General features: G+C 45.4%; 2 protein-coding genes across 3 annotated transcripts in view; one reads left to right on the plus strand and one right to left on the minus strand.

Moving 5' to 3' along the window:
• The window catches only part of CHLSN (cholesin), a 241932-nt gene extending 226864 nt beyond the window's left edge, over window positions 1-15068 (plus strand). Inside the window, exon 8 of one of the 2 annotated variants that reach the window (XR_013636389.1) lies at window positions 15054-15068. The gene's annotated coding sequence lies outside the window, so the exon portion shown is untranslated. Of the gene's footprint in view, window positions 1-1194; window positions 1960-15053 lie in introns of those variants that run through there. The other variant, XR_013636388.1, reaches the window with a different exon arrangement.
• CYP2W1 (cytochrome P450 family 2 subfamily W member 1) lies at window positions 2162-17553 on the minus strand. Its single transcript, XM_073361522.2, has 10 exons — window positions 17484-17553; window positions 16647-16792; window positions 13833-13995; window positions 12197-12346; window positions 11911-12068; window positions 8833-9003; window positions 7640-7781; window positions 6943-7127; window positions 5910-6051; window positions 2162-2352 (listed from the first exon to the last, which is right to left on the minus strand). Exons 1-10 carry the CDS (start codon window positions 17551-17553, stop codon window positions 2162-2164), a joined length of 1518 nt encoding a protein of 505 aa, XP_073217623.1.
• Window positions 17554-24073: the final 6520 nt, after the last annotated feature.

Consider the following 24073-nt stretch of genomic DNA (forward strand, 5'->3'; position numbering starts at 1 on the left):
AGAGCGACGAACCCAGAGCCCACAGCAGCTCCAAGTAGGGAAGCTGCATGAGTAGCAACAAAAGTTTGATGGGAAGCAGGAGGCTTTTTGTCTCCTTGGGAAGAAAGGTTCTTTCTTTCACAGCCTGCAGGCAGGCTTTGGGGGGTGAGGGTTAGGCAGGCCGGGCACAAAGAGCCTGTATCTATCAGTGGAAGGAAAGTCTCTCATCAGAGGTGGGAGGGAGAACTTAACCTGGGGTAGGTGAAAGGGAAGGTGATTCAGTCCTAGCATGCTCACCCTTGGTGCAGAATGCTGAGGCCCTCCTACTGAACGCTTGCCATCAATGGATGCCTCTCCCATGGACATACTTTACTTCAGCCTGAAGAATGGGCTTTGCGTAGTGACACTGGCTGAAATTCTCTGGCCTGTGTTATCCAGGTCAAACTAGATGATCATAACGGTCACATCTGTGAATCTGAAGATATGCGTGCCCTGCAATCACAGATTGTATAAACACAACTGCAGCGTGGGCTGTACAAGCTTGCCCAGGACCTGGGGTAATTACTTGGGCTGTTAGTCTGCCTCAATTTCGTAGGACAAATCTCTTTCTCTGAGGTCTGAGGTTTGTCTCCAAGCAACTTTCGGTGTCCTGTTTAAATGACTTCAGTTCTGTAGATTATATGCAATAAATGCATTTTGGGGTTAAAACTTTATTGGGTGGCCAAATAAAAAGGAACGTATGCATTGAGAGCTGATCTGATGATGGATATGCAGAGAGAGGAGTTAGCAGGCAAATACAAACACAGAACGATGCCTGAGCTAGACATGAATTAGAGCATGATTCATTACTACGATGGCAGATAAAAAGAGTACTTTCTGGCAGAGGTGACAGCCATAGCCAAGAGTACAGAACAGAACAAACCTCAAAGCCCACCCCCTCCTTCTGCTGGTTTCCTGATCCCAGTTATCCAGCTGACACAGGAACAATCTGTCAGACCTCACTCAAAACCGATTGCAAGGATGGGTTCCAAAAGTCAGACTAGTTATCTATTGTGTGGAGAACAAGAAGAACGTTTTCTCTGATTTAGCCAGCCCAAGGAAGGCAGAAATCCATAAATGTGTGCATGGCATTGGATTACTTTTCCATGTCATCAGCTCTTTATAGTCAGGTGCCAGTGCGGGTCTCAAGAGGCATCTCTTCTCTCTTTCATTTAGACGATGAAGCAGACTTGTATTGTCAGAGACAGAACTCCCTATGTCAGTTTCCAGTGTTTGCTCACTCCCTCTAAGGCCATTCTCAAATCACGTGAACAAGTCAAGTTTTCTCAGTTCTACAGCCTCCACCATTGACATCTGGAGCATCTCTGGGAGGATAGCCTAGTAGAATTTTGGTAGAAGCTACAAATGGCTACAGAAACCTTGAAGACATTCACTAGATCAGCAGTTCTCAAACTGTGAGTTGGGGCCCCAAGGTGAGTCGCGCAACCCTGTTTTAATGGGGTCGCAAGGTCTGGCTTAGACTTTCCAGGGCTGAAGCCAAAGCTCGAGCCCCACTGCCAGGGCTGAAGCCTGAGGACTTCAGCCCTGGGTGACAGGGCTCAGGTTACAGGTCCCCTGGCAGGGGCTGAAGCCCTTGGGCTTTGGCTTTGTCCCCCCACCTGGGGTGACAGGGCTCAGGCTTTGGCTTTGCCCCCACTCCCACCCGGGACAGCGGGGCTTGGGCAGGGTCATGCTTCATTACCCCTCCTGGGGTCATGTAGTAATTTTTGTTGTCAGAAGGGGATCACAGTGCAATGAAGTTTGAGAACCCCTGCACTCGATTCTATTGGATGGCTCTAGCATGGGGCCCCTATAGCATTTCTGCCCATTACAGATTAATGGTGCTCTAGTCTTCTTGAGAGAGGTAGCTTTTACAGTCAGATTCCCATAGTATTCTTATTCAGAACACAGCTCATTCCATAGGTGCAGGAGCGTGTACATTATAGAAGATAGGGGTCTATTACAGGAGTGGGTGGGTGAGGTTCTGTGGACTGCACAATTGTCCTTTAAAGTCTATGAGAAGCAGAGAGTGAAACGTATTAACCATTTCTCCAAGGCTCTGCCTTCTCTTTGCTGCGCTCAGCAGAAATGTCCTATGCACTCAAAGTCAATACAAAGGAATGATTCCCTAATACTGTCCTGCTTATTCACACAGAACAGCACAGGCTGACTGAGGCTGTGGTCTTAAAGTAAAAGTAGTCTGAGGAACCGCAAGGTCCAGCTCTGATTCTGTGACCCCTGGCGGGGGTTGGAAAGTAAACGTCCGCAGCAACCCTACAAAGAACAGAAACAGCTCCATCTTGGCCAGACTTTCTCCAATGCAATTCCGGCGCCCTGCAGTGTCAAAAATGATTAGATTTAACTGTCAGAGAAATAGTTACAGAGGTGATGTATGTTAATATTATAGTCATCAGGTGATCTATTAGGAGCAGTAATGGGACTCCTCGTGTACCATTGTACCCAGCTGAACTGACATAGTTACAGCAAAATAATCTGTGTTGTAGCCAGATGATTATGCCAGTAGCTCATGTTGCCACGGTATGCATGTTGATTCCTTTGTCAGACACGTTCATATAGCAAGGAGGTGATAGCCACATGGTAAATTGCCAGGCTATGTAATACATGAAATTATTGTGCACCCTTTTCTGTGGCAGGCTGTGGTCTCTAGTGGATAGGACATAATTAGAGATCTGAATTCAACCACTGAATTGTTGTGTGACCCTGGGGTATGTCACTTCCCCTCTCTGTGTGTTTGTTCCCCTCCCATGCTGTGTCTGTCTTGTCTGTTTAGATTGTGAGCTCTATAGGGCAGGAACTACCTCTTGCTGTGTATTTGTACAGCACCCGGCACAGTGGGGCTCTGTATCTAGGCTGAAATCTTGAGATGCAACTGTAGTCCACAGACATCATCCACAGACTTATCCTGACACCCCAGCCCCCTGAGCACTTTCAAACAACCTCTTTCTCTTAAAAATCAGCCTTCCCGAGAAATGTTCCCTTCCCCAAAGGTGGAATGGTTTGAAGACTTGTAGGTTATCACCCAGCCAGTCACACTTTGGTGACTGTCTTTTGTTCTTGGCTCCCGTAAGACTGTTTCTTTATTAACAGGATCCCCTGCCCCAGAATGACAGTATCTGAGAGATGACATCATGAAGAAATCGGGGAAAGTGAGAACGTGGCTTTTGACATCAAAAAATCACTGCTGATGATTTTTGCATCAAAAATGCAAATGCCTGGCTGATGCAGTGCTGTAGCAGCAAACCCCATGCTGGAGAGCGGGGTCCAGAATCACAGCTGGACTCCTGATCTGGACTCCACAGCTGACATTTAACAGAGACAGCTGTAAAGTATCGGGTTGCAAGGCAGGATTTGAGAGATTCTGCAGGCAATCTTCCTCTACAGTTGTCATAAATATAAAGGGAAGGGTAAACCCCTTTAAAATCCCTCCTGGCCAGAGTAAAACTCCTCTCACCTGTAAAGGGTTAAGAAACTAAAGGTAACCTCGCTGGCACCTGACCAAAATGACCAATAAGGAGACAAGATACTTTCAAAAGCTGGGAGGAGGGAGAGAAACAAAGGGTCTGTGTGTCTGTCTATATGCTGGGTTTCTGCAGGGGATAGACCAGGAATGGAGCTAGGTATGCGTTAGATTATGATTTTTTAAATGGCTGAGAAAAGAATTGTGCTGAATAGAATAACTATTTCTGTCTGTGTATCTTTTTTGTAACTTAAGGTTTTGCCTAGAGGGGTTCTCTATGTTTTGAATCTAATTACCCTGTAAGGTATCTACTATCCTGATTTTACAGAGGTGATTTCTTTACTTCTATTTACTTCTATTTCTATTAAAAGTCGTCTTGTAAGAAAACTGAATGTTTTTTTCATTGTCCTCAGATCTAAGGGTTTGGGTCTGTGGTCACCTATGCAAATTGGTGAGGCTTTTTATCCAACATTTCCCAGGAAAGGGGGGGTGCAAGTGTTGGGAGGATTGTTCATTGTTCTTAAGATCCAAGGGTCTGGGTATGTAGTCGTCTAGGCAAATTGGTGAGGCTTTTTACCAAACCTTGTCCAGGAAGTGGGGTGTATTTGGGAAGTATTTTGGGGGGAAAGATGTTTCCAAATAGCTCTTCCCCAGTAACCAGTATTTGTTTGGTGGTGGTAGCAGCCAATCCAAGGACAAAGGGTGGAATATTTTGTACCTTGGGGAAGTTTTGACCTAAGCTGGTAAAGATAAGCTTAGGAGGTTTTTCATGCAGGTCCCCACATCTGTACCCTAGAGTTCAGAGTGGGGGAGGAACCTTGACAACAGTACTTCAGGGTTCCTGCAGTGCTGGGATTTGTAAACCTCATAGTAAGGCTACTCTTTCCAGCTGTGGCCACTTGTAATGCACTCTGCTGGATGGCAGCACATGCAGGCCAGGAAACAGGCAGCTTTGGAAATTAACAGCATTTGGAAACATTTATTGCTGGGCCACAGCAGAGAGGCTGGTTAGAGGACACCTCTCCACTAAAGAGGGATTCGGATGGAATTTCACAGGATACCTGATACCTTGCAATGTTCCTTGCCTGTCGGAACTTCATCTGAATACTTGGGATGGGCTGTTTGATTTATTCCACCTTGGCTGCATGTTTGCATGTGTGTGTGTGTATATGTGTGTGCGTGCGTGCGTGCATACACAAATACACATTTAGAAGGGTGGAGTAGGTCAGTATTTTACACATCTGTCTAGCACAGGGGTGGGCAAACTACAGCCCAGGGGCCGCATCCAGCCCTTCAGACGTTTGACTCTGGCCCTCGAGCTCCCGCCAGGGAGCAGGGTCTGGGGCCTGCCCCGCTCCATGCTGGGGAGCAGTGTTGAGGGCTTGCCCTGCTCCACGCGGCTCCTGGAAGCAGCAGCATATTCCCCCTCTGGCTCCTACGCGTAGGGGCAGCCAGGGGACTCCGCATGCTGTCCCTGTCCCAGGCGCCGCCCCAGCAGTTCCCATTGGCCAGGAGTGATGGCCAATGGGAGCTGCAGGGGCGTTGCCTGCGGATGGGGCAGCGCGCAGAGACGCCTGGCCGCGCTTCCATGTAGGAGCCAGAGAGGGGACATGCCGCTGCTTCTGGGAGGTGCTTGAGGTAAGCACCACCTGGAGCTTGTACCCCTGATCCCCCCCTACACCCCAACCCCCTGCCCTAGCCCTGATCCCCCTCCCACCCTCTGAACCCCTCATCCCAGCCTGGAGCACCCTCCTGCATCCCCAACCCCTCATGCCCAGCCCCACCCCAGAGCCCGCACCCCCAGCCGGAGCCCTCACCCACTCCCGCACCTCAACCCCCAATTTTGTGAGCATTCATGGCCCGCCATACAATATCCATACCCAGATGTGGCCCTCGGGCCAAAAAGTTTGCCCACCCCTGGTCTAGCATCTTTCAATTAAGCCCACCACCTCCTTGTGACCGAGTATTATTGACTGTATTTTGCAGATGAAGAAATTAAAATCCAGAAAGAATTCAGTGATGTGTCAAGGCCACACAGTAAGTCAATGGTATAGCCTCCTGTCTCTGGTTTAGGGTATCATTCAAGTCCTGTTTATTTTGGCTGGCCTCTCCTTAGCACCTTTTGGGCTCCCTTCCTTATTCTTTTGGAGCCAACACCCTTCCTTCCCTTTGTCTACCTTTGTATCAGTTGAGAACTGATCCATTTTGTTAGAGGGAAGGCTTATGCTGAGATAAGTTAGGTCTGTTGCAGATTCATTGGCTTTGCTTGGCTGGGTATTAGGTTGGTTTGATCCTTTTTGAAATACTGAAATAGATCTCTCCTGATCAATGCTCTGTTTCCTAGTACAAAGTTCCTGATCCTGCCAGAGTCTGAGAACCCTCTGCTCCTTTCAGGATAGGGCCCCTTAATTACCTGTGGAGAATGGCAGGAAAGCTTCTTTCTTTACAAACTTCCCACCAGCATCAAGAAAGTGGTTGGGATTAAACTCATGTGGTGTCTCCCACTGTGTTTTATCCAGCAGCACCGAAGTGAGGGAAGGAATCACGGTTATTCCCTGGAATACAACATGAGGCACAAACTAAAAGAGGTGTTGGGTTCTACAAACCTCTATACATTCAAAAGCAAAATGAAACCTCTGATTGAACTGACATTCCAATCCTGAGGAATTCTCTTAGAGGTACATTGCTCATTGCTCTTTGGGGCAATGAGTATCCTTTTGTTCAGTGTTTGTACAGTGCCTAACACAATGGGGTCCTGGCCCTGGCTGGGGCTCCTCAGTGCTACCCCGTAGCAATTATAAATAACAACAACAACAACATTCAGAGTAGGACATGATGCTGCTAATGCCATACTCAGATGGGCAAGGACATTGTAACTGTGTGAGTACTGGTGGCTGAGGCAAGGAAGGGCTGCAGGATTTGGTCTTCAAAGATTATTGAATTCTGCTGATCTACTCTGTCAGTCTCCACCCTGCTGTTAAAGCTTTGCTTCTTCCTGTGACCCAAACCTCAGTCTGATTGAAGTAAATGTGAATCTTGCTACTGGCTTCACTGAAACCTGGATTTTACCTGTTGGCTGTGCCAAATTCCAGCTTTAATTCTGGTTTCTACCAGGTGCACTTGCATAGATGATTTGAACCCTTTCATTCAGAGCACTGTACATAATACAGGCTGAGATTTTCAAGGCCGGGTAGGGTGTTTAGAAGATGGCTAAATCCCCAGCACTGCCTTGAAAACTACAAACATGGGGCCAGATCCTGCATGCCAGCCTTCCAGAGTACCTCACTCTGCAAATAGCCCCACTGAGTCAAACAGAACTCCTCTTGGAGTGAGGAATTACTCACATGAGGCTGGCAGAATCTGGCCCTTAGCATCTAAGTATCCATTCATTGCTGTTGGCAAAGGGCGGAACATACTGGTATCCATTTAAAAAATGCGATACATACCTTGGGGAGGAAGTAGCCTCTGAAATGTGTGTCAACAGATGTGCACCGTGGAACGTGTGGCAGCAGGGTGATGAATCTCTGCACTTCATGTATCACCGCGTTTGTAAATGGCATGTTTTTCCGGTCTTCATATGTGGCCTGATTTCCTGATTGGACAATGGTCCCAATCTCCTCTTGTACCTTTTCTAAAAGTAGAAGCAAACACAAATGTGTCCCATCGGAAGGCCTCTCTCCCCACTTTTGAATTTGCTTTGGCAAAAACAAACCACATTTTTCAAACCTAAACCTGGCTTCCTCAGGCACCCCAAGTCTCTCTGGATTTCAGGCATGTGTGTTTTGTTTTGTTTTTGTTTTGTATGATTCCACCTATACAACTCTTCTCTACATGCTCCCACGAGGAAATAGAAAAATCCAGTTTTGGAAGACAGAAACCAGCCTTAATCAGCTTAGACTGCCAACTCTTTGGGACTAGGACAATCTTTTTGTTTGATGTTCATACAGTGCCTAGCACATTGGCGTCCTGACCCATGATTGGGGCTCCCCCATGCTGCTGCAGTACAAATAATAACTAATAATAAAGAGAGGGGATGCAGCTTTTGGGGCGAAAGCAGCATTGGCATCTAAACATCGGACACTTAACCTGACCTTCTTATTAAAACAAGGCATGGACAAAGAGTGAAACCAGAGAGCGGCTCACTTTGGATCGCTGGATATTTCATCATCAGTAGGATGGCCCATTGCAATGTTGTGGCAGTTGTCTCAGTTCCAGCCATGACCAGGTCGAGTGCAGAGGCGATTATGTTTTCGTCATGAAACAGGCTGTCTTTCTTGTTTGTCTCCTTTAAACACACAAGTTTCAGTTAGTGTTGAAAGTGCTCTTGTTCACTCTGACTGAGGCAAAATTACCATTGAGTAAGCTTTGGGAAGCCCCACCTTGTCCATCGCATTTTCTGGCATTCTCCTTGGTTTGTGAGCCAAGGGGAAGCCAGCAAAGGATTTCAGAACCAAGGGCAGAGTTTGGTCTGAGCCACACAGTGCAGATTTGCATGGAGAGCTGAACTTCCCCAGAAACTAGAGGTGTTTTGATGCAAGCGATTGGTTCAGGGTTCATCTCTAATCTGAAGCAGGGCTGAGCTCTGCTTAGGATGGTATTCACAAACTCACCACTGCAGTTCATTTTGGAGGGGTTGGAAATACCTATTCCCTTCTGTGTGCAGCTGGAGATTCGAGTTCAATCATTTCAAACCTCCAAGAGACACCTCCCACTCTACCTGCCCGGCTGGAATGTATGCAAAGATTTTTTGTGAACATTCTCCCCTGCCAGACTGTTGGGGCATAGTGATCCTTGAACCCAGCTCAGTATGAGTGGTTAGGAGGTGCAGTGTGCATATCTGGCCCAGCTCTGTTTTAAAGAAGAAAAGCTTAGAGTCTCAATGTTTTTTGTTTTAATATTACACTGAGATCAATCTGTCTTAGAAATCATAGTGGCCGGATGCAAGAAATAAATTCAGGGCCAGGACATGTAGCTGTGATATAACAACTAACTTTCTTTGAGTGTATTATTCCTTTTAGAACAATTAGATTAATGATTGGTTTCTTTATTAACACAAGGGTCAGATTCATTCTTCATGAAACCCTATTGATTTTCCTGTAGGAACAAACAGTTGATCATAGATAATAAAGTGGGGTGGTGTTTTCACATCTGATTTTGGTGAAACATTCACTAGATAAATTATGGCAAAAGTAAGGGAACAGAGTTTGATTTCAGTTACATCTGGATAACGGCATTGACCTCAGGAAGGTTAAGTTGATGTGGCTGAGATCAGGATCTAGTTAAGTGTTTTTGTTGAAAACAGAGTAAATTGTAAATGGAGCATCTCAGTCACATACCTCATGTTGCTTGAACACTAATGCATCAATGTAGCTCAATGAGTTCTCGTTGACATCTTGTCTGCTGATCTGGATGTAATTCCTTAAAATGATGCGCACATCTTCTATTTTTTTAAGTAAAATCTTGTGGGTTTTGAGAAATAATCCAAGGAATGGGTAGAAATTAAAAAACTAGTAAGGAAAAAAAATAGAGGCATTAAACTCAAAGTGCCAAGATACAGAAAGAGCCATGCAAAAGGGTTCTGGGACGGCCTGTCATTAGAGGTCCATAACATTGCCCAAAAGAGGTTTGTAATGATAACCAGCAATGCTGATATCACTGGGACTCTACCTGGGTGAAGCTAGCACATTCGAATGTAGGGCTGGGCCTTACACTTTCAGGCCCTGATTCAGCAAGGTTCTTAAGGACAGGCCTAACTATGTGGTCCCATTGGAGCAGATTTTCTACTGCATCTGGGCTCTGCTAAAATGCAGCGACGAGGCCACAAGGGAGCCAGTTATGTCTCCCTGATTCTGAGGTGCCAGGTCTCAGCACAAGGGCAAAGCTAAAAGGAAGCAGCTCTAACTTACATCACAGGTGCAGGGTCCCTTGGGAACCTTATTCTAGATACAAATTGAGTGCACTACTCCACCAAGCCCCTCCTGCCAAAATGTCCCTGACATACTGACCCTGTAACCCCTATGTTTGGCTGGAGCGGGAGTTGGCTATGCCAGCTGAGAGTTCCCTTGCACAAAGGAAATTCTCCTCTGGTCACATTAAGTCCCCTTTGTGCAACAAAATCTAGTCCTTTGATTTCAGTGCGGCTAGGTACATGATTAAGTACTTTGCTGACTCCTATGAAGCACGGTTAACACAGACATAGCCTCTGAACACGAACTATGATTAGAAAATACAAAGGAGGCAGGCAAAGGCTGCACTGTCATGCACAGTAAAATGACATATAAGAACAAATAGAATAAATTAAAAAGATAAAGTCTATGACAAAGTTCTTCCTCTGCCTTGGTGGGTTCTGCACTTTCTGATGGATTTGCTCGCCTCAGAGGTTTACAGCAGTCCTCAGTTTGGCGTCTTTTGTTAGTGGCACAAACCTGCCGTTTACTCGGCTAACCTCATCACTGGCCAGCATGGGGAAAAGGAGGAGAACAATCCCCACAGTCTCTGCTGGCCCACCTAATGAGTCGGGGGACAGGCCAGGGACCTTCCCCTCTGGTGGGACGCACAGTCCAGATCGGCTCCTCTTATATCAAATAGGGAGTTGGGGGGATGGGAGGAACCCGGGCTCGCCCTCTACTCCAGGTTCCAGCCCAGGGCCCTGTGGATTGCAGATGTCTATAGTGTCTCCTGTAACAGCTGCGTGACAGCTACAACTCCCTGGGCTACTTCCCCATGGCCTCCTCCCAACACCTTCTTTGTCCTCACCACCAGACCTTCCTCCTGATGTCTGATGACGCTTGTACTCCTCAGTCCTCCAGCAGTATGCCTTCTCACTGTCAGCTTCTTGCGTGCCTCTTGCTCCTAGCTCCTCGCATGCACCTTGCTAACTGAAGTGAGGTCCTTTTTAAAACCAGGTGTCCTGATTAGCCCGCCTGTCCTAATTGATTCTGGTAGCTTCTTAATTGGCTCCAGGTGTCCTAATTAGCCTGCCTTAATTGGTTCCAGCAGCTTCCTGATTGTTCTGGAACAGCCTATTATCTTACTCAGGGAAAAGGGATCTGCTTAATCTGGGGCTAATATATCTACCTCCTATCCCATGGCAATGAGTTCCACAGTTGAACTTGCCATTGTGTGGAAAAAGGACTTCCCCCTTGTTTGTATTAAACCTGATGCTTATAAAAACAAAAACAAAACACTCTACTGTAGCAATCTGGCCTGACACTGTCACAAGTCTCAAATCTTGGGGGCAGAAACCAACACTCAGTACAGGGCTAAAATTCTTATAGCATAATTCTCATCTCAAATCCACACCAGACAGCAATTCTCAGTGGGACTATTTTATGTATCATAGAGGCTATCAGCAGCCTGGCCACAAAGATGTTGCTCTTGTCTGTGCTGAAGAGAATAAAAACAAGAACTAGTAGGTTGTAACTCCAGGCACCAGTTATTCATATTTCGCTACCTGAAACTAGCACGTTAGTAAACTGTTTCATGAGCACGATATCTTCCATTCGGCACTATTACCTATCACATTAGTATCAAATAGATACTGTGATACCAGTTCATACTAAAACACAACTGTTACCTTAGTTTCCTAGTGTGATACATGCAATGAACTGGCTGGAATAAACCCTGCATGTGACCATCCTCACATGAACAATAGAGGGAACTGGCTGGTGAAATGTGATTTTTTTCCCCGCAGTTGAATTAACGATCCAAATGCAAATTACAACACTCAGGAACACTGTGGATTTGTGACACTGTCTAGGGACCTATAGACTAACCAGTGGATTTCATCCACCCAGACAAGTTTTTCTTGTTACAGATGCAATGTAGATAACCTTCGTTTAGTAAGTATAATTCAGTACAGGTCACTAATAGATGTGGAAAATAGTCACGACACAAAATGTTCTTGGAGTTTCAATCTTATGGGCATGTTACAAAATCCATGAATATAGCTGACACTATATCTCATGCTCACTGGTAATCTCAGCCTTGAGGCCAAGAGGGTGCAGAGCCTGAATTCCATTTTTGGGGGCTAGAAGGGTTTCCTCCCATGTCATGGTTGAAGCACATTGGCTGGAGAGTTGGGGAAGCTTGCAGTGCTGCTTCCTGTCCTTTCTCAGAGTGAATCTAACCCTGCATAACAGGGTTATTCCTAACTCACAGTCCCTTTGTTCAGTCTGTTAGACCAATGATTTGTAAATGGTGGTAGGCGGATTGCAATTACATAGTATACAGCTTGGTTTCAAATATGGTCTGAGGATCAGACTCCATTTTAATGACACTGATTATAATTATGAAGGCAGCACCCCGAATAGTATTGAGTTTTAGATGGGATGTGCTAGTTCTTACAGCCTGAGATCTTCTGCACTGGATCATGGAGCCTGTATGACTCATAATACACGGAAAGAGTTACTTACATGCAAGAATGGAGATCCAAGAAGAACCATAACTTCATCTATGAGTCTTAACAGAGTGACAAAGGTTGAGTCTTTGTAGTCAAACCGGTCCCCAAACAGCATAAGAAAGGTGATGTTGGTTGGAGCAGCATTAAATGACTTGAGGCTAAATGGTTCACCTATAATAAGAACAAACAAAAGCATAAACATAACTCTCATGCCGCAGCCTCACCGCTGACTTGTGTTTACAATGGTGTTTGAAAAGTCTGCGCAATGCGATATTTAACCTTAATCTTCCCCAGCTCACCTCGGAAAGATTTGATCATCTCAATAAGCAAATGAAGCTCTTCAAGAATTCTTTCCTCTATCAGCTTTTTCCCCATTCCAAGGTTGCGCATGCTTGACACAGTGAATCTTCGTGTCATTCTCCACAGTTCTCCATTAGAAAAGAACACACCTGAGGTATATGTGAGGTATATGTGATTGCTGAGAACGTAGAATTCAAGGGGATCCTACTCTACTTAAAAGAATATGAGAATATCTCCACCGTTTCTCTCCCTCCATTTCTCCTTGCTGTCCCATTATCCCATTTGACATTCATTTCTATGTCCTCCTCCTAGCTCCATCCACCAATCCTAGCCATCTTTTACTTCATGGAAATAGTTTTCCTCCTGGTTCAGTCTTTGCCATCACACTCATGTGGGAGGCAACCAGGCATTTAGAGCACTCTGTTTTTTAATACATTTTCTGTGTGACTTTAATGTTGATGTAATGGGCCAGATTAACAGCTCTGAAGACCTAAATCCTCTGTTGGTCCATTCAACAAGTGCTGCAAGGGTAGCAGAGGCAAAAGCTTCCAGCTGTGCCCCAGATCTGACATGACCTCTAGTGGTCAAGGGATAACAGAGTCTCCAAGCCCTTAGTCAATCCTTGGCATCTCTGCTGAAGCTACCAATAAGACTGTTATTTACTACTGGTATTAGTGTTTGCTTATGTGACGTGGACGGTATCCTACCAAACTCATTTCACCCAGATACTAAAAGTCAGCCGCTTGTAATAGCTGCTGATCTACATTAGAATTGACCTAGGAGCTAAATGTGAAAGCTTTTCTACTGCCCCCCATTATATCAGTGTTACAGATATACTGACTCTGACCAATTCTTTTCCTCCTTCCATTGATTTGTCAGTTTGTAGCACTGAGATCAGTTCTCAGAGTGTGACTGGGGGGGCTCTATCACACATTGTACTCAAGGAGCACTGTGTGATAGTTGATGGGGGAGCTCCTAGTTAAACTTTGAGCTAGAGAGTGGAAGAAATAAGAGGAGGATCCAGGTAAAATGTTTTCTAAGCCATTCATGGATATGGGAATGGAGGAACTGCCTTGGGGAAATGATGGAGCTGTTTGAGGGAAGGGATCACAGATTTGGCCCATAACCCTTATCTGAACCTGTGATCTATTGTTCTACAAAGGGTGATTTTTGAAGGCAGGACTTTCTGGAATGAATACATCCCAAATGGCAGCACTGACTGGCAAGAGATACCTGAGTGCCAAAATACCTGAGTGCCAAATCCAGTATGGTTCATCTCTCATGAACTGATACCTCAGGTAAAATGCATTCATGGCAGTGAGGCACCTAACTCACATTGGCTGCCTATGGGAATTAGTCACTTACTTGCCATTGTGCCTTTAAAATTCTGCCCTCATTTTTTAAAATTCAGGATGTTAACTGGTTACAAAGTTGTTTGCCAAAGTAATTGCCGCTAATGACAACAGCTGCAAGACATTCTAAATAAACTGGAAAAGCAGAATTTTGGGGTCAGTTTGGCTAAAATACAGACTTGGGGCAGGACTTCCAAAAGTGCTCAGGCAATGGTGGCAGTAGGAGAAGAGTTAGGCCAAGGCTGAGCCCTTTTGAAGCTCTCACATCTCCAATGGCTAGTACCATTTCCATGCTGGATTTGTTCAAATATTGGGATGGGTGGTCGGTCTACAAATTCATCCGTGAAGTTCACGAGCGCCTCCTTCACGGCTTCATATCCGGTCAGTACCACAGCTTTCTGGGACCCAAAGTGGAGGGTGAACACTGGCCCATATTTTTCTGCTAGCTGAAAAAGAGGAAGAGGATTTTAGTGTCATCAGTGGAGACAGCGCATTCAGAAATCCCTCATTTCCTCTTAATACCCAAGGCGTACGCTGGTGTATTTGTTTATAGCACTAATCTGACTAGCATATGCATGAGACCCATTGGTCTAGTAGGAGCTCAGTCCTGTTCTGTGTGGGGAAAACCACACACACTCCAATCTCTAACTCTGTGGCATTCACACCAGGAAATCTGGCCCCATGTATTTTAAACAAACTCATACTTTTACATACACTTGAATGCTAAAAATGAGATATTCATAAATCCCCAGTGTTTACGCACTTTGTTTACTCTTTGCATTTCTCTTAATTTAGTCAGTGAAAATCTAGGAAGTCATTGAAGTCTGTTCTTGATTCAGAATCAGTGTTGGGTAGTTAGAAAGGGGAAAAAGGTTCCATGACAGGTAGCTGAAGTATAGTCATTAAAAGGATAGTATGGTATAGACTGGTATAATCTATAGACTATAGACTGGTATAGACTATTAGTGGGGTGTTTGAGCTCAGTGCCACAAGAGAATATTCTTAGGTCTACAGGAAGCTAATAGTCTGGTTTTGTTCTGAAGAAGAAGGAGAATAAAGAACAAACAGACCCCTATAGAATGGGAATCAGTTAATAAACAAAATGGCAGAATAGGAGAAAGACAGATACAAACAGACCTGTTGTTACAAAGAACAGAAAAAGAACAGAAATTCCATTTCATGCAGGATTTCAAGTTTTTTTAATTTCTTTTTGTTCTGATTTGGAATGAAAACTGAAAATTGCAAAATTCTCCATGAAAGAAAATATTTAAAAAAAAATGTTTTGGCTCCATCAAAATGTTTCGTTTTGATTTTTTGACTTTATATTCTACTATATTGTATTCTATTGAATTGTACGTTATAAAATTCATACTGAAAGTTGTTTTGAAAGGAAACATCTAAATGTTTTGTTCCAAAAATGTCGACATTTTGATACGTCTGAACTTTTTTTTTTTTTTTTTTTTTTGCTAACTTCTCTAAACTATCTGTTCAATCTTGTTTTTAGCTGTGACACTCTTGCTACGTTTCCCGGACCTGAAGAAGAGCGCTTGTAGCTCCAAAGCTTGTGTCTGTCACCACGATAAGGTGGTTCAACAAAAGATACTACCTCACCTCCACCATGTCTAATTTCATAAGTATGTCTGCAGGAGCTGGCTGTGCTGGGGGGCAGATTCCTGTTCATGTTTGGTAAAGAATCATGTTTGCTAATGACTCCCATAGGCATTCTGCATGTAGCATAACACCCTGGGGAGAGAATCCTAGTTTCATGGGGGTGGCATGTGTGTACATGCTGCTAGCCGCTACGTATCTTGCATTTTTAGGGGAGCAGAATGGGATCCCTGCAAAGAAACTTCATTTTTCAAGCATTGCAAAGTTTCACGCCCTTCCATATGTTAAGGGATAAAGTAGGGTCTAAGCACATGGGGTGAATTCTGACTCCCACCCCCAATGATACAATGGTGGAAGGCTTTTAACACACCACAATTTGCACACAAAGTCACCATGCCAGTGCTTCAAGCCAGCACAGAGAGGGGTTGGAGACACAGAGATGTGTGGCCACTACACAAATTCAATGCCTTGTAACCTAAACATAGATGGCAAGGGCAGCCTCATCCACAGCCCGTTCGTTGCATTTGGGCCCTGGGAAGAGAACTTCTGACCGTGCAAATCCCCCTGCGTGAGGTCAATGCGCTAAGGATATAGCCCATGTTAGTAACCAATAGGTACTATGCACTGGATGGAACCCTGCAATGATAGCTGTTTTACTATTTGTATCACCCTAGTGTCGAAGAGTCCTAGTCATGCACCAGGACCCCAAATATTTGTTGCACTGTTTATTAAACCCTGGCAGAAACAGATCCAAGGCAGAGCTGGATGGGCAGGAAGGAAACATGCTCAGACAGCCAGGGAGAAGTTTTGCAAAACCTTTCTCTTGGGGTAAGGAAAAGCAAAGCTCCTGGATTGACCCTAGCCTGACAGGCTCCTTTTCAGCATCCTCTTACAGATAAGAACTCATTATCTGCTTAGACAATGATAAGTAGTTTTAATTACAAGTTAACAGAAGAATTCACAGGATATTTATTCCAGCTACTTGACAAAATTAATCCATCCTGTTGTTCTGCCACTCCCTCGATTTCAATGGGAATTTGCCTTCTTAGGAATGGAGTAACAACTGCATAAGAATATCTGGATTTGACCCTTCCTTATGTGGCTATTGGACTCTTTATAGTGAAATCCTCTTACTTCTTCCTAGGGATTTTCTTTTTCATGTTAGTTATTTGCTAATAGTCTAAAAGCCCTTTGGGTATGAGAGTTGTCAAGTTCATATTTAAAGTCCCACATGCATTGTATACTTTATGTACCTTATCAAGTTTACATGAAAAAATCCACACTACCCCCAGGGGCCCTTTTTTAGTGCTTGATCAGAAATGAGATTGCCACCACATAGACAGGAGCTAGAAGAAGCTTGAGACAACATTACCGTGCAATTTTTACAGCTCTGAAATTTAATTCAGATTAATAAACAACAACAAAGTCTTCTCACTGGTTTAGCTGAGGCAGACTTAAAATGCATGAGGCGTTTTTTTTCCCCCCCTACCTTCAATAGTGATTTATCTTGTCTTCTAATATCCAGCAAATGCAGGTTGCCAATGATCGGAAGAGGAGGTGGACCAGGAGGCAGTTTAAAAGGTGAGTTTTTAGAGCCAGTTGAAAAATAAAATGCACCTAATAAAAGCAGTGCACCTAGCAGACAGATTAATGCAGGATCAGAAATAAATGGCATTAAAAAAGCCATTGTTTTCTCGCTGTAATCTGGTTTTTGGGCTAGAAGCAATAACAAAGAAATGCAGTGGCGCTGTTCAGAGTGTAGCCGCAGGTTTTATGTTTGTTCTTTGCGATTGCCACACGTTTTCTGCTCTTATTAGGGTTTGCAAAACACCTAAATACATACTGTAAACTCCACCCTCCTTAAACACCTTGGAGAATGTGGTCTAAGCAGTTTGCAATGTCTGTCCAGCAATAAACAGGGTTTCGGGTTACAAGCCTGTGCATATTTGTGCAGGAGTATGTGTGTCTGATGATAGAGCTTTGCGATTCCTGTCGCGCCTTCACCTGAGGATCTCAAAGCACTTTATGAGCAGCGACATGAGTACCATTATGCCTGTTGTGCAGATGGAGAAATAGAAGCACGGGACAGTGAAGTAACTTGCCCAAGATCACACAGTAAGTCAATTGCAGAGATAAGAATAGAACCCCGGGGGTCTGTCTACCCTAGGGCAATGGCCTGTTGAATTGTCAGCAGTGGGTCGTCCTCCTCTGGCTTCAGAATGGTGTAGCTTCTAGTGAAGGTGGGATCAAAAGGCCCTAGTGTAGAGAGACCATTTTCGATGCCTGTTGAAAGGGGGAAACATAAGGATTTGTCATTGACAAGTACTGTAAGCAACAGCCTGTTTTCCTCGTGTGGAGTCGAACCCTAGCACTTCTGATGCCCAGATCTGTGCCATAACCACGAGACTCTTCAAGAAGTAGTCATGGGAGCTGAGAGTCACTGTGGTTGATTATGGCCTTTGGAATAGACAGTGGCTGGCACTTGGCTATAAGGCTTCAGGCCCAATGTGTGCAAACGGTTACCATGCCCACCTCAGTAAAGGTGTGTAGTGGTGGGTGCATCTCCTCCTGTTTGTTCTATCTTAGGTAGAAACTGTGGGCCAAATTCTGCTCTGTCTTGCACATTCTACAGTCATTTTCGCCTGTACAAAGTGAGTGTAAAACATTACAAGGCCTGAACAGCTGGACCAGGGAAATATGCTAAAATCTGCAATCTTACCAATACTTATCCTGCTGATTTTAATGAAATATGGAGAACTATGATATTATTGGTCAAATTTTCTAATGGACCTTCATCAGTGTTGCACTTGAACCTGACTGAGCCTGCAAAACTCATCTTTGTGCATGTAGATGAGAATTTTCAGGAATAATTAATAGAATCATAGAATATCAGGGTTGGAAGGGACCCCTGAAGGTCATCTAGTCCAACCCCCTGCTCGAAGCAGGACCAATTCCCAGTTAAATCATCCCAGCCAGGGCTTTGTCAAGCCTGACCTTAAAAACCTCTAAGGAAGGAGATTCTACCACCTCCCTAGGTAACACATTCCAGTGTTTCACCACCCTCTTAGTGAAAAAGTTTTTCCTAATATCCAACCTAAACCTCCCCCACTGCAACTTGAGACCATTACTCCTTGTTCTGTCATCTGCTACCATTGAGAACAGTCTAGAGCCATCCTCTTTGGAACCCCCTTTCAGGTAGTTGAAAGCAGCTATCAAATCCCCCCTCATTCTTCTCTTCTGCAGGCTAAACAATCCCAGCTCCCTCAGCCTCTCCTCATAAGTTCTAGACCCCTAATCATTTTTGTTACCCTTCGCTGGACTCTCTCCAATTTATCCACATCTTTCTTGTAGTGTGGGGCCCAAAACTGGACACAGTACTCCAGATGAGGCCTCACCAATGTCGAATAGAGGGGAACGATCACGTCCCTCGATCTGCTCGCTATGCCCCTACTTATACATCCCAAAATGCCATTGGCCTTCTTGGCAACAAGGGCACACTGCTGACTCATATCCAGCTTCTCGTCCACTGTCACCCCTAGGTCCTTTTCCGCAGAACTGCTGCCTAGCCATTCGGTCCCTAGTCTGTAGCTGTGCATTGGATTCTTCCATCCTAAGTGCAGGACCCTGCACTTATCCTTATTGAACCTCATCGGATTTCTTTTGGCCCAATCCTCCAATTTGTCTAGGTCCTTCTGTATCCTATCCCTCCCCTCCAGCGTATCTACCACTCCTCCCAGTTTAGTATCATCTGCAAATTTGCTGAGAGTGCAATACACACCATCCTCCAGATCATTTATGAAGATATTGAACAAAATCGGCCCCAGGAGCGACCCTTGGGGCACTCCACTTGATACCGGCTGCCAACTAGACATGGAGCCATTGATCACTACCCGTTGAGCCCGACAATCTAGCCAGCTTTCTACCCACCTTATAGTGCATTCATCCAGCCCATACTTCCTTAACTTGCTGACAAGAATACTGTGGGAGACCGTGTCAAAAGCTTTGCTAAAGTCAAGAAACAATACATCCACTGCTTTCCCTTCATCCACAGAACCAGTAATCTCATCATAAAAGGCGATTAGATTAGTCAGGCATGACCTTCCCTTGTGCAACTGTGTGGACAAAGCAGGTAGTTGTGCACCCAACTTCCGGCTTTGCATGCACAAATACTTGTTTGCACACACAAATTCACAAGTTTGAGTACAAATGGATGTACCAGCACATTTTGCAAGTGTATTAGTGCATGGTAGTTGAAAATTTGGTTGTAAATCAATAGCCTTAATTGCAATGAAACCTTACCCTTCAGCAGTTATGTTCATGCCACATCCCAGAATAATTGCTGTCAGTATGGAGCTTAACAAGGAGCCAGTAAGAGTGGAAGTGATGTGCAGAAGGGCTGTGTGAAAATAGTAAACTAAAAGCAGCAGTCTTTAACTGAGATCTTCCCAAGAATGACAGCAAGATGAGGCACAGAATAGTTAATCCTTGACATTACTGAAGCAATTGCTTCATTAGTTTGGCATCATTTGCCCTACGTGAAAATGCTTTCCATTTGCACCAGCATTCTAAAATGATGGCCGAAAATACAACAATTCTACATGAATCTCCAACATCTGAATTGAGTTTATTGATACACCACATTCCTAGTGGGGTTGGAAGAGGAACTCTGATTACCAGTCAACCCAACTTCGGATCTGGCAATCATGCGTGAACATGTCTGGGGCTTTTTACATTCATTTCCAAGAAGTGCCCTGCAGCTTCCCCTACATTCATGTTACACAAGTGCTCTACAGATGTACATACGGAAATAGTTAGAGACAGTACTGGTAGATGGGGGCTCAAAAATATGTAGCATTGTTCCTGGGTGTTGTAGAACCAGTGAAATTCATTGTGCTTTTTAGCCCTTCCAAAAATGCAGACAAACTCAATTTTTGGTTACATGATACATGGAGGTCTGGAAGCAATTTTTATAAAACGGCCTGCAGAAGTCATTCGCTCATGGACAGCCTTGGTTCCAAAAATGTGTTACAAGACTAACTCCTGCTTCTGCAGGCATGTAAAGAGGTGCAAAAACCTTTGTTGTCATAATGCACATGATGCAGACATCCTGATGGCACCCTGATGTGGGATACAGTGGACCTGCCAAATTTGCTGTTGTCACTTTGGAGTATATTTCCATGACCATGAGGGACATGTTTAGAGAGGAAGGGGTGCAGTGTGAGAGAGAAGGCTTGTATGCTATTCAACAGCTGCATACACTGCCATCCACAGCAACCACCAAGCAAGCATGTTGTTCCCTTCAGAAAGGAACAGTCAATATACCCCCAACACATCAAGCCACTATGACCTGTGCTGTCTTGCAGGATTTTTTGGCTTGCCATACCCCCAGCCTATGGAGCTATGTGCTGCTACCTACCACCTTGGCATTTTGCGCTAACTTTGTTAAATGTTTAAATAATAAAAAGGGATTTTTCAGAAATAGTTTTAAATGGCTGTAGAAAAGACCTTTTGGAAACAGGCCCTTGGGTGTGATGCTTTGATATGACAAGGTTACATGGGGTTTTTGTGATGACAAGAAATTCCTGTCTAGATAATGCATCTGCTACGTGTTTCCCTGACATGCCACTTGCTACGTGCTCCCCTGCTTGAGCACACACAGAGATCAACCCTTGAAAAGCAAACGCTCTAGCCTCCTAGTTGAAATCTAAATTTCCAGATCTTGCTGCACCCACTGCCCCAGTCCGGATTCCGAAACTATTTGGCAGCTGTTGCATGACTCCAAATTCCCAAGCAGCATGACACCCACTGTACAACATGACTGCTGTGCATATCCAGGTCCCCAGATTAACCCCACAGCCACTGTTCCAGCCCAACTTCCCCAAAAGCAACTTTCCAAACCTGTGCACGTGGTGGATTGGGCTAGATTGGGTATGGCAGGTTTCAGTGTCCATCTGACTTCAGACCATTGTCCAGTTCTGTTGTCTGTGATATCACACGACACAAATTTTTCAAAGGAAATATTTTAAAGGCTCAGTGGACCATCTGCTAACACGATAACTGCCTGGGGTAGCTAGCGTCTCCTTTGTGCAAGAGTGCCCAGTGATCATTTGCATTCTCCGCTGGGTACTCAACATACAGATACCATTTATATTTCTTAAGGCCTTTGAGCCTGGTTCTCCTCTTTCTTACACTGGCAGTAAAGGCAAATCAGACCAGTTGATATGTGCACATCAGGAGCATGCCTCTTCACCATCCATATTTGGGAGGGACAGTCTTAAGAACTGTGTCAAACCAAAGGTCCATCTAGCCCAGTGTCCTGTCTTCTGACAGTGGCCAGTGCCAGGTGCCCCAGAGGGAATGAACAGAACAGGTAATCATCAAGTGATCCATCCCCTGTCGCTCATTCCCAGCTTCTGGCAAACAGAGGCTAGGGACACCATTCCTGCCCATCCTGTCTAATATCCATTGATGGACCTATCCTCCATGAATTTATCTAGTTCTTTTTTTGAACCCTGTTATGGTCTTGGCCTTCACAACATCCTCTGACCAGGAGTTCCACAGGTTGACTGTGCATTGTGTGAGGAAACACTTCCTTTTATTTGTTTTAAACCTGCTGCCTATTAATTTCATTTGGTGACCCCTAGTTCTTGTGTTATGAGAAGTAGTGAACAACACTTCGTTATCTACTTTCTCTACACCAGTCATGATTTTATAGACCTGTTTATAGGCATGTTTTTATTAACAAAATATAAACCATTTTCCATTCTGTACCTGAAATAAACTCTCCTAGTCCAATGCATGTGAAGGGGATTTAAAGGCGTGTCCCTATTTAGCTCCCTAGCCATTCCTATTTATATCGTGCAGATTGCAGCAGTATGGCATAATGTGTGCACAAGCCTGAATCATTAAACAAATATGTGTACATTGTAGATGGGCCTCAACATGTGTTTTTCAATCAGCGGTTAGGATATCAGCATTCTCCATACTGAGGGCCTCATTCTGCTCTCATTTACATGAGCGTAAATCAGGAATAGCTCCACTAATGTCACACTAAAGTAAAGCAAATGTGAGGGAGAACAGAATCTGTAAAGTTTTTTGCCTTTCTCTGCAGCATGGGGCCTGGGTCACTTGCCAGTTTAAACTAGTGTAAATAGTGGATTTGCTGTAACTTGAAGTCTTTAAACCATGATTTGAGGAGTTCAGTAACTCAGCCAGAGGTGACGGGTCTATTTCAGGATTGGGAGAGGTTCTGTGGCCTGCATTGTGCAGGAGGTCAGACTAGATGATCATGACGGTCCCTTCTGGCCTTAAAGTCTGTGAGTCTCTGAGACACCTACTAGTGACTTCCTCATTAGCTTTCTTTGTTATGAGTGCCTTCTCTGTAACTACACACAGAGCATTAGGAACACAGACTCAGCCAGACCAGTGGTCAATCTAGCCCAGTAACCTGTGACTGACAGTGGCCAGTATCAGGTGTTTCAAAGGAAGGTACAAGAAACTACACCAGACAATTATGGGTTAATCTGCGCAAAGGAAATTTTTCTGCCTCATCACCATTAGCTGGAGATTGGCTTATGACCTAAAGCAGGGGTGGGCAAACTACGGCCCACGGGCTGGATCCAGCCCTTCAGGGCTTTGGATCCGGTCCGCAGGATTGCCCCCCATGGTGCCGCAGGCCCCACACTGCTCTCAGAAGCGGCCGGCACAACGTCCCTGGGGCCCCGGGGGTGGAGGGGCAAGAGGGCTCAGTACGTTGCCCTCGCCTCCAGGCACCGCCTCCCCCCTCACCCCCCCACAGCTCCCATTGGCCGGGAACAGGGAACCGCGGCCACTGGGAGCTTCGGGGAAGGTACCTGGAGGCATGGCAAGGGCAGCGCTCAGAGCCCTGTGCCCCCCGCCCCAGGGGCCATGCAGGGACGTGGTGCTGGACGCTTCCCAGAGCTGCACGGCGTGCCGCTGCCACCCCGGAGCTGTTTTAGGTAAGCGGCACCAGGCCGGAGCCCAAACCCCTCCAGCACCCTGCCCCCAACTCCCTGCCCTGAGCCCCCTGCCTGCACCTGACCCCCCCAACTCCCTGCCCTGAGCCCCCTGTTGCACCCTGCATCCCTCCTGCACCCCAACTCCCTGCCCTGAGCCCCCTGTCGCACCCTGCACCCCTCCTGCACCCCAAACCCCTGTCCTGAGCTCTCTCCCACAGTCCGCACTCCACCTGCACCCCAACCCCCTACCCTGACCCCCTTCATACACCCCATACCCCTCCTCTGCCCCAATCCCTTGCCCTGAGCCACACACCGCACACACACCCCCTGCACCCCAACCCCCTGCCCCGGCCCTGCATACAATTTCCCCACCCAGATGTGGCCATCGGCCCAAGAAGTTTGCCCACCCCGACCTAAAGCTTGAAGGTTTCCATCCTTTCCCAAATTCTTGGGGTTTTTAAATCTTCCTTATTATAACTCTGGATGGTCTGGGGTCCAATTTGTTTTAATCCTTGGCTTCAATGATATCCCATGGCAATGACTTCCACAGTCTACATGTGCATCGTGTAAAAAGTATTTCCTTTTATTATTTTTTAATTTGCTGCATTTCAATTTCAATGAATGTCCACTTATGCTTCTACAGTAAGAAATGCCGAACAGAAGTGTCTGATTTAGCTTCTCTGCACCATTCATTATCTATCTTTCTCATGCCCCTCCTCTTATTCATCTGCCCTCTCATGCAAACAGTGGCACCCTTTCCAACCTCTCTTTCTGTGAGAGGTTTTTCATGTCTATAATCAGTCCTATTGCCCCATCCCGGACTCCCCACCACCCTCCAATTCCGCTGCCTCCATTTGAAGATATGGTGACCAAAGTTGAACATATGTGTCAGCCAGTCGCCATCTCCCCATGACTAATGCAGTCAAAAGTTTTGTGC

The sequence above is a fragment of the Lepidochelys kempii genome, chromosome 10 (assembly GCF_965140285.1).
Source record: "Lepidochelys kempii isolate rLepKem1 chromosome 10, rLepKem1.hap1, whole genome shotgun sequence".
In the NCBI taxonomy this organism is placed as follows: domain Eukaryota; kingdom Metazoa; phylum Chordata; order Testudines; family Cheloniidae; genus Lepidochelys; species Lepidochelys kempii.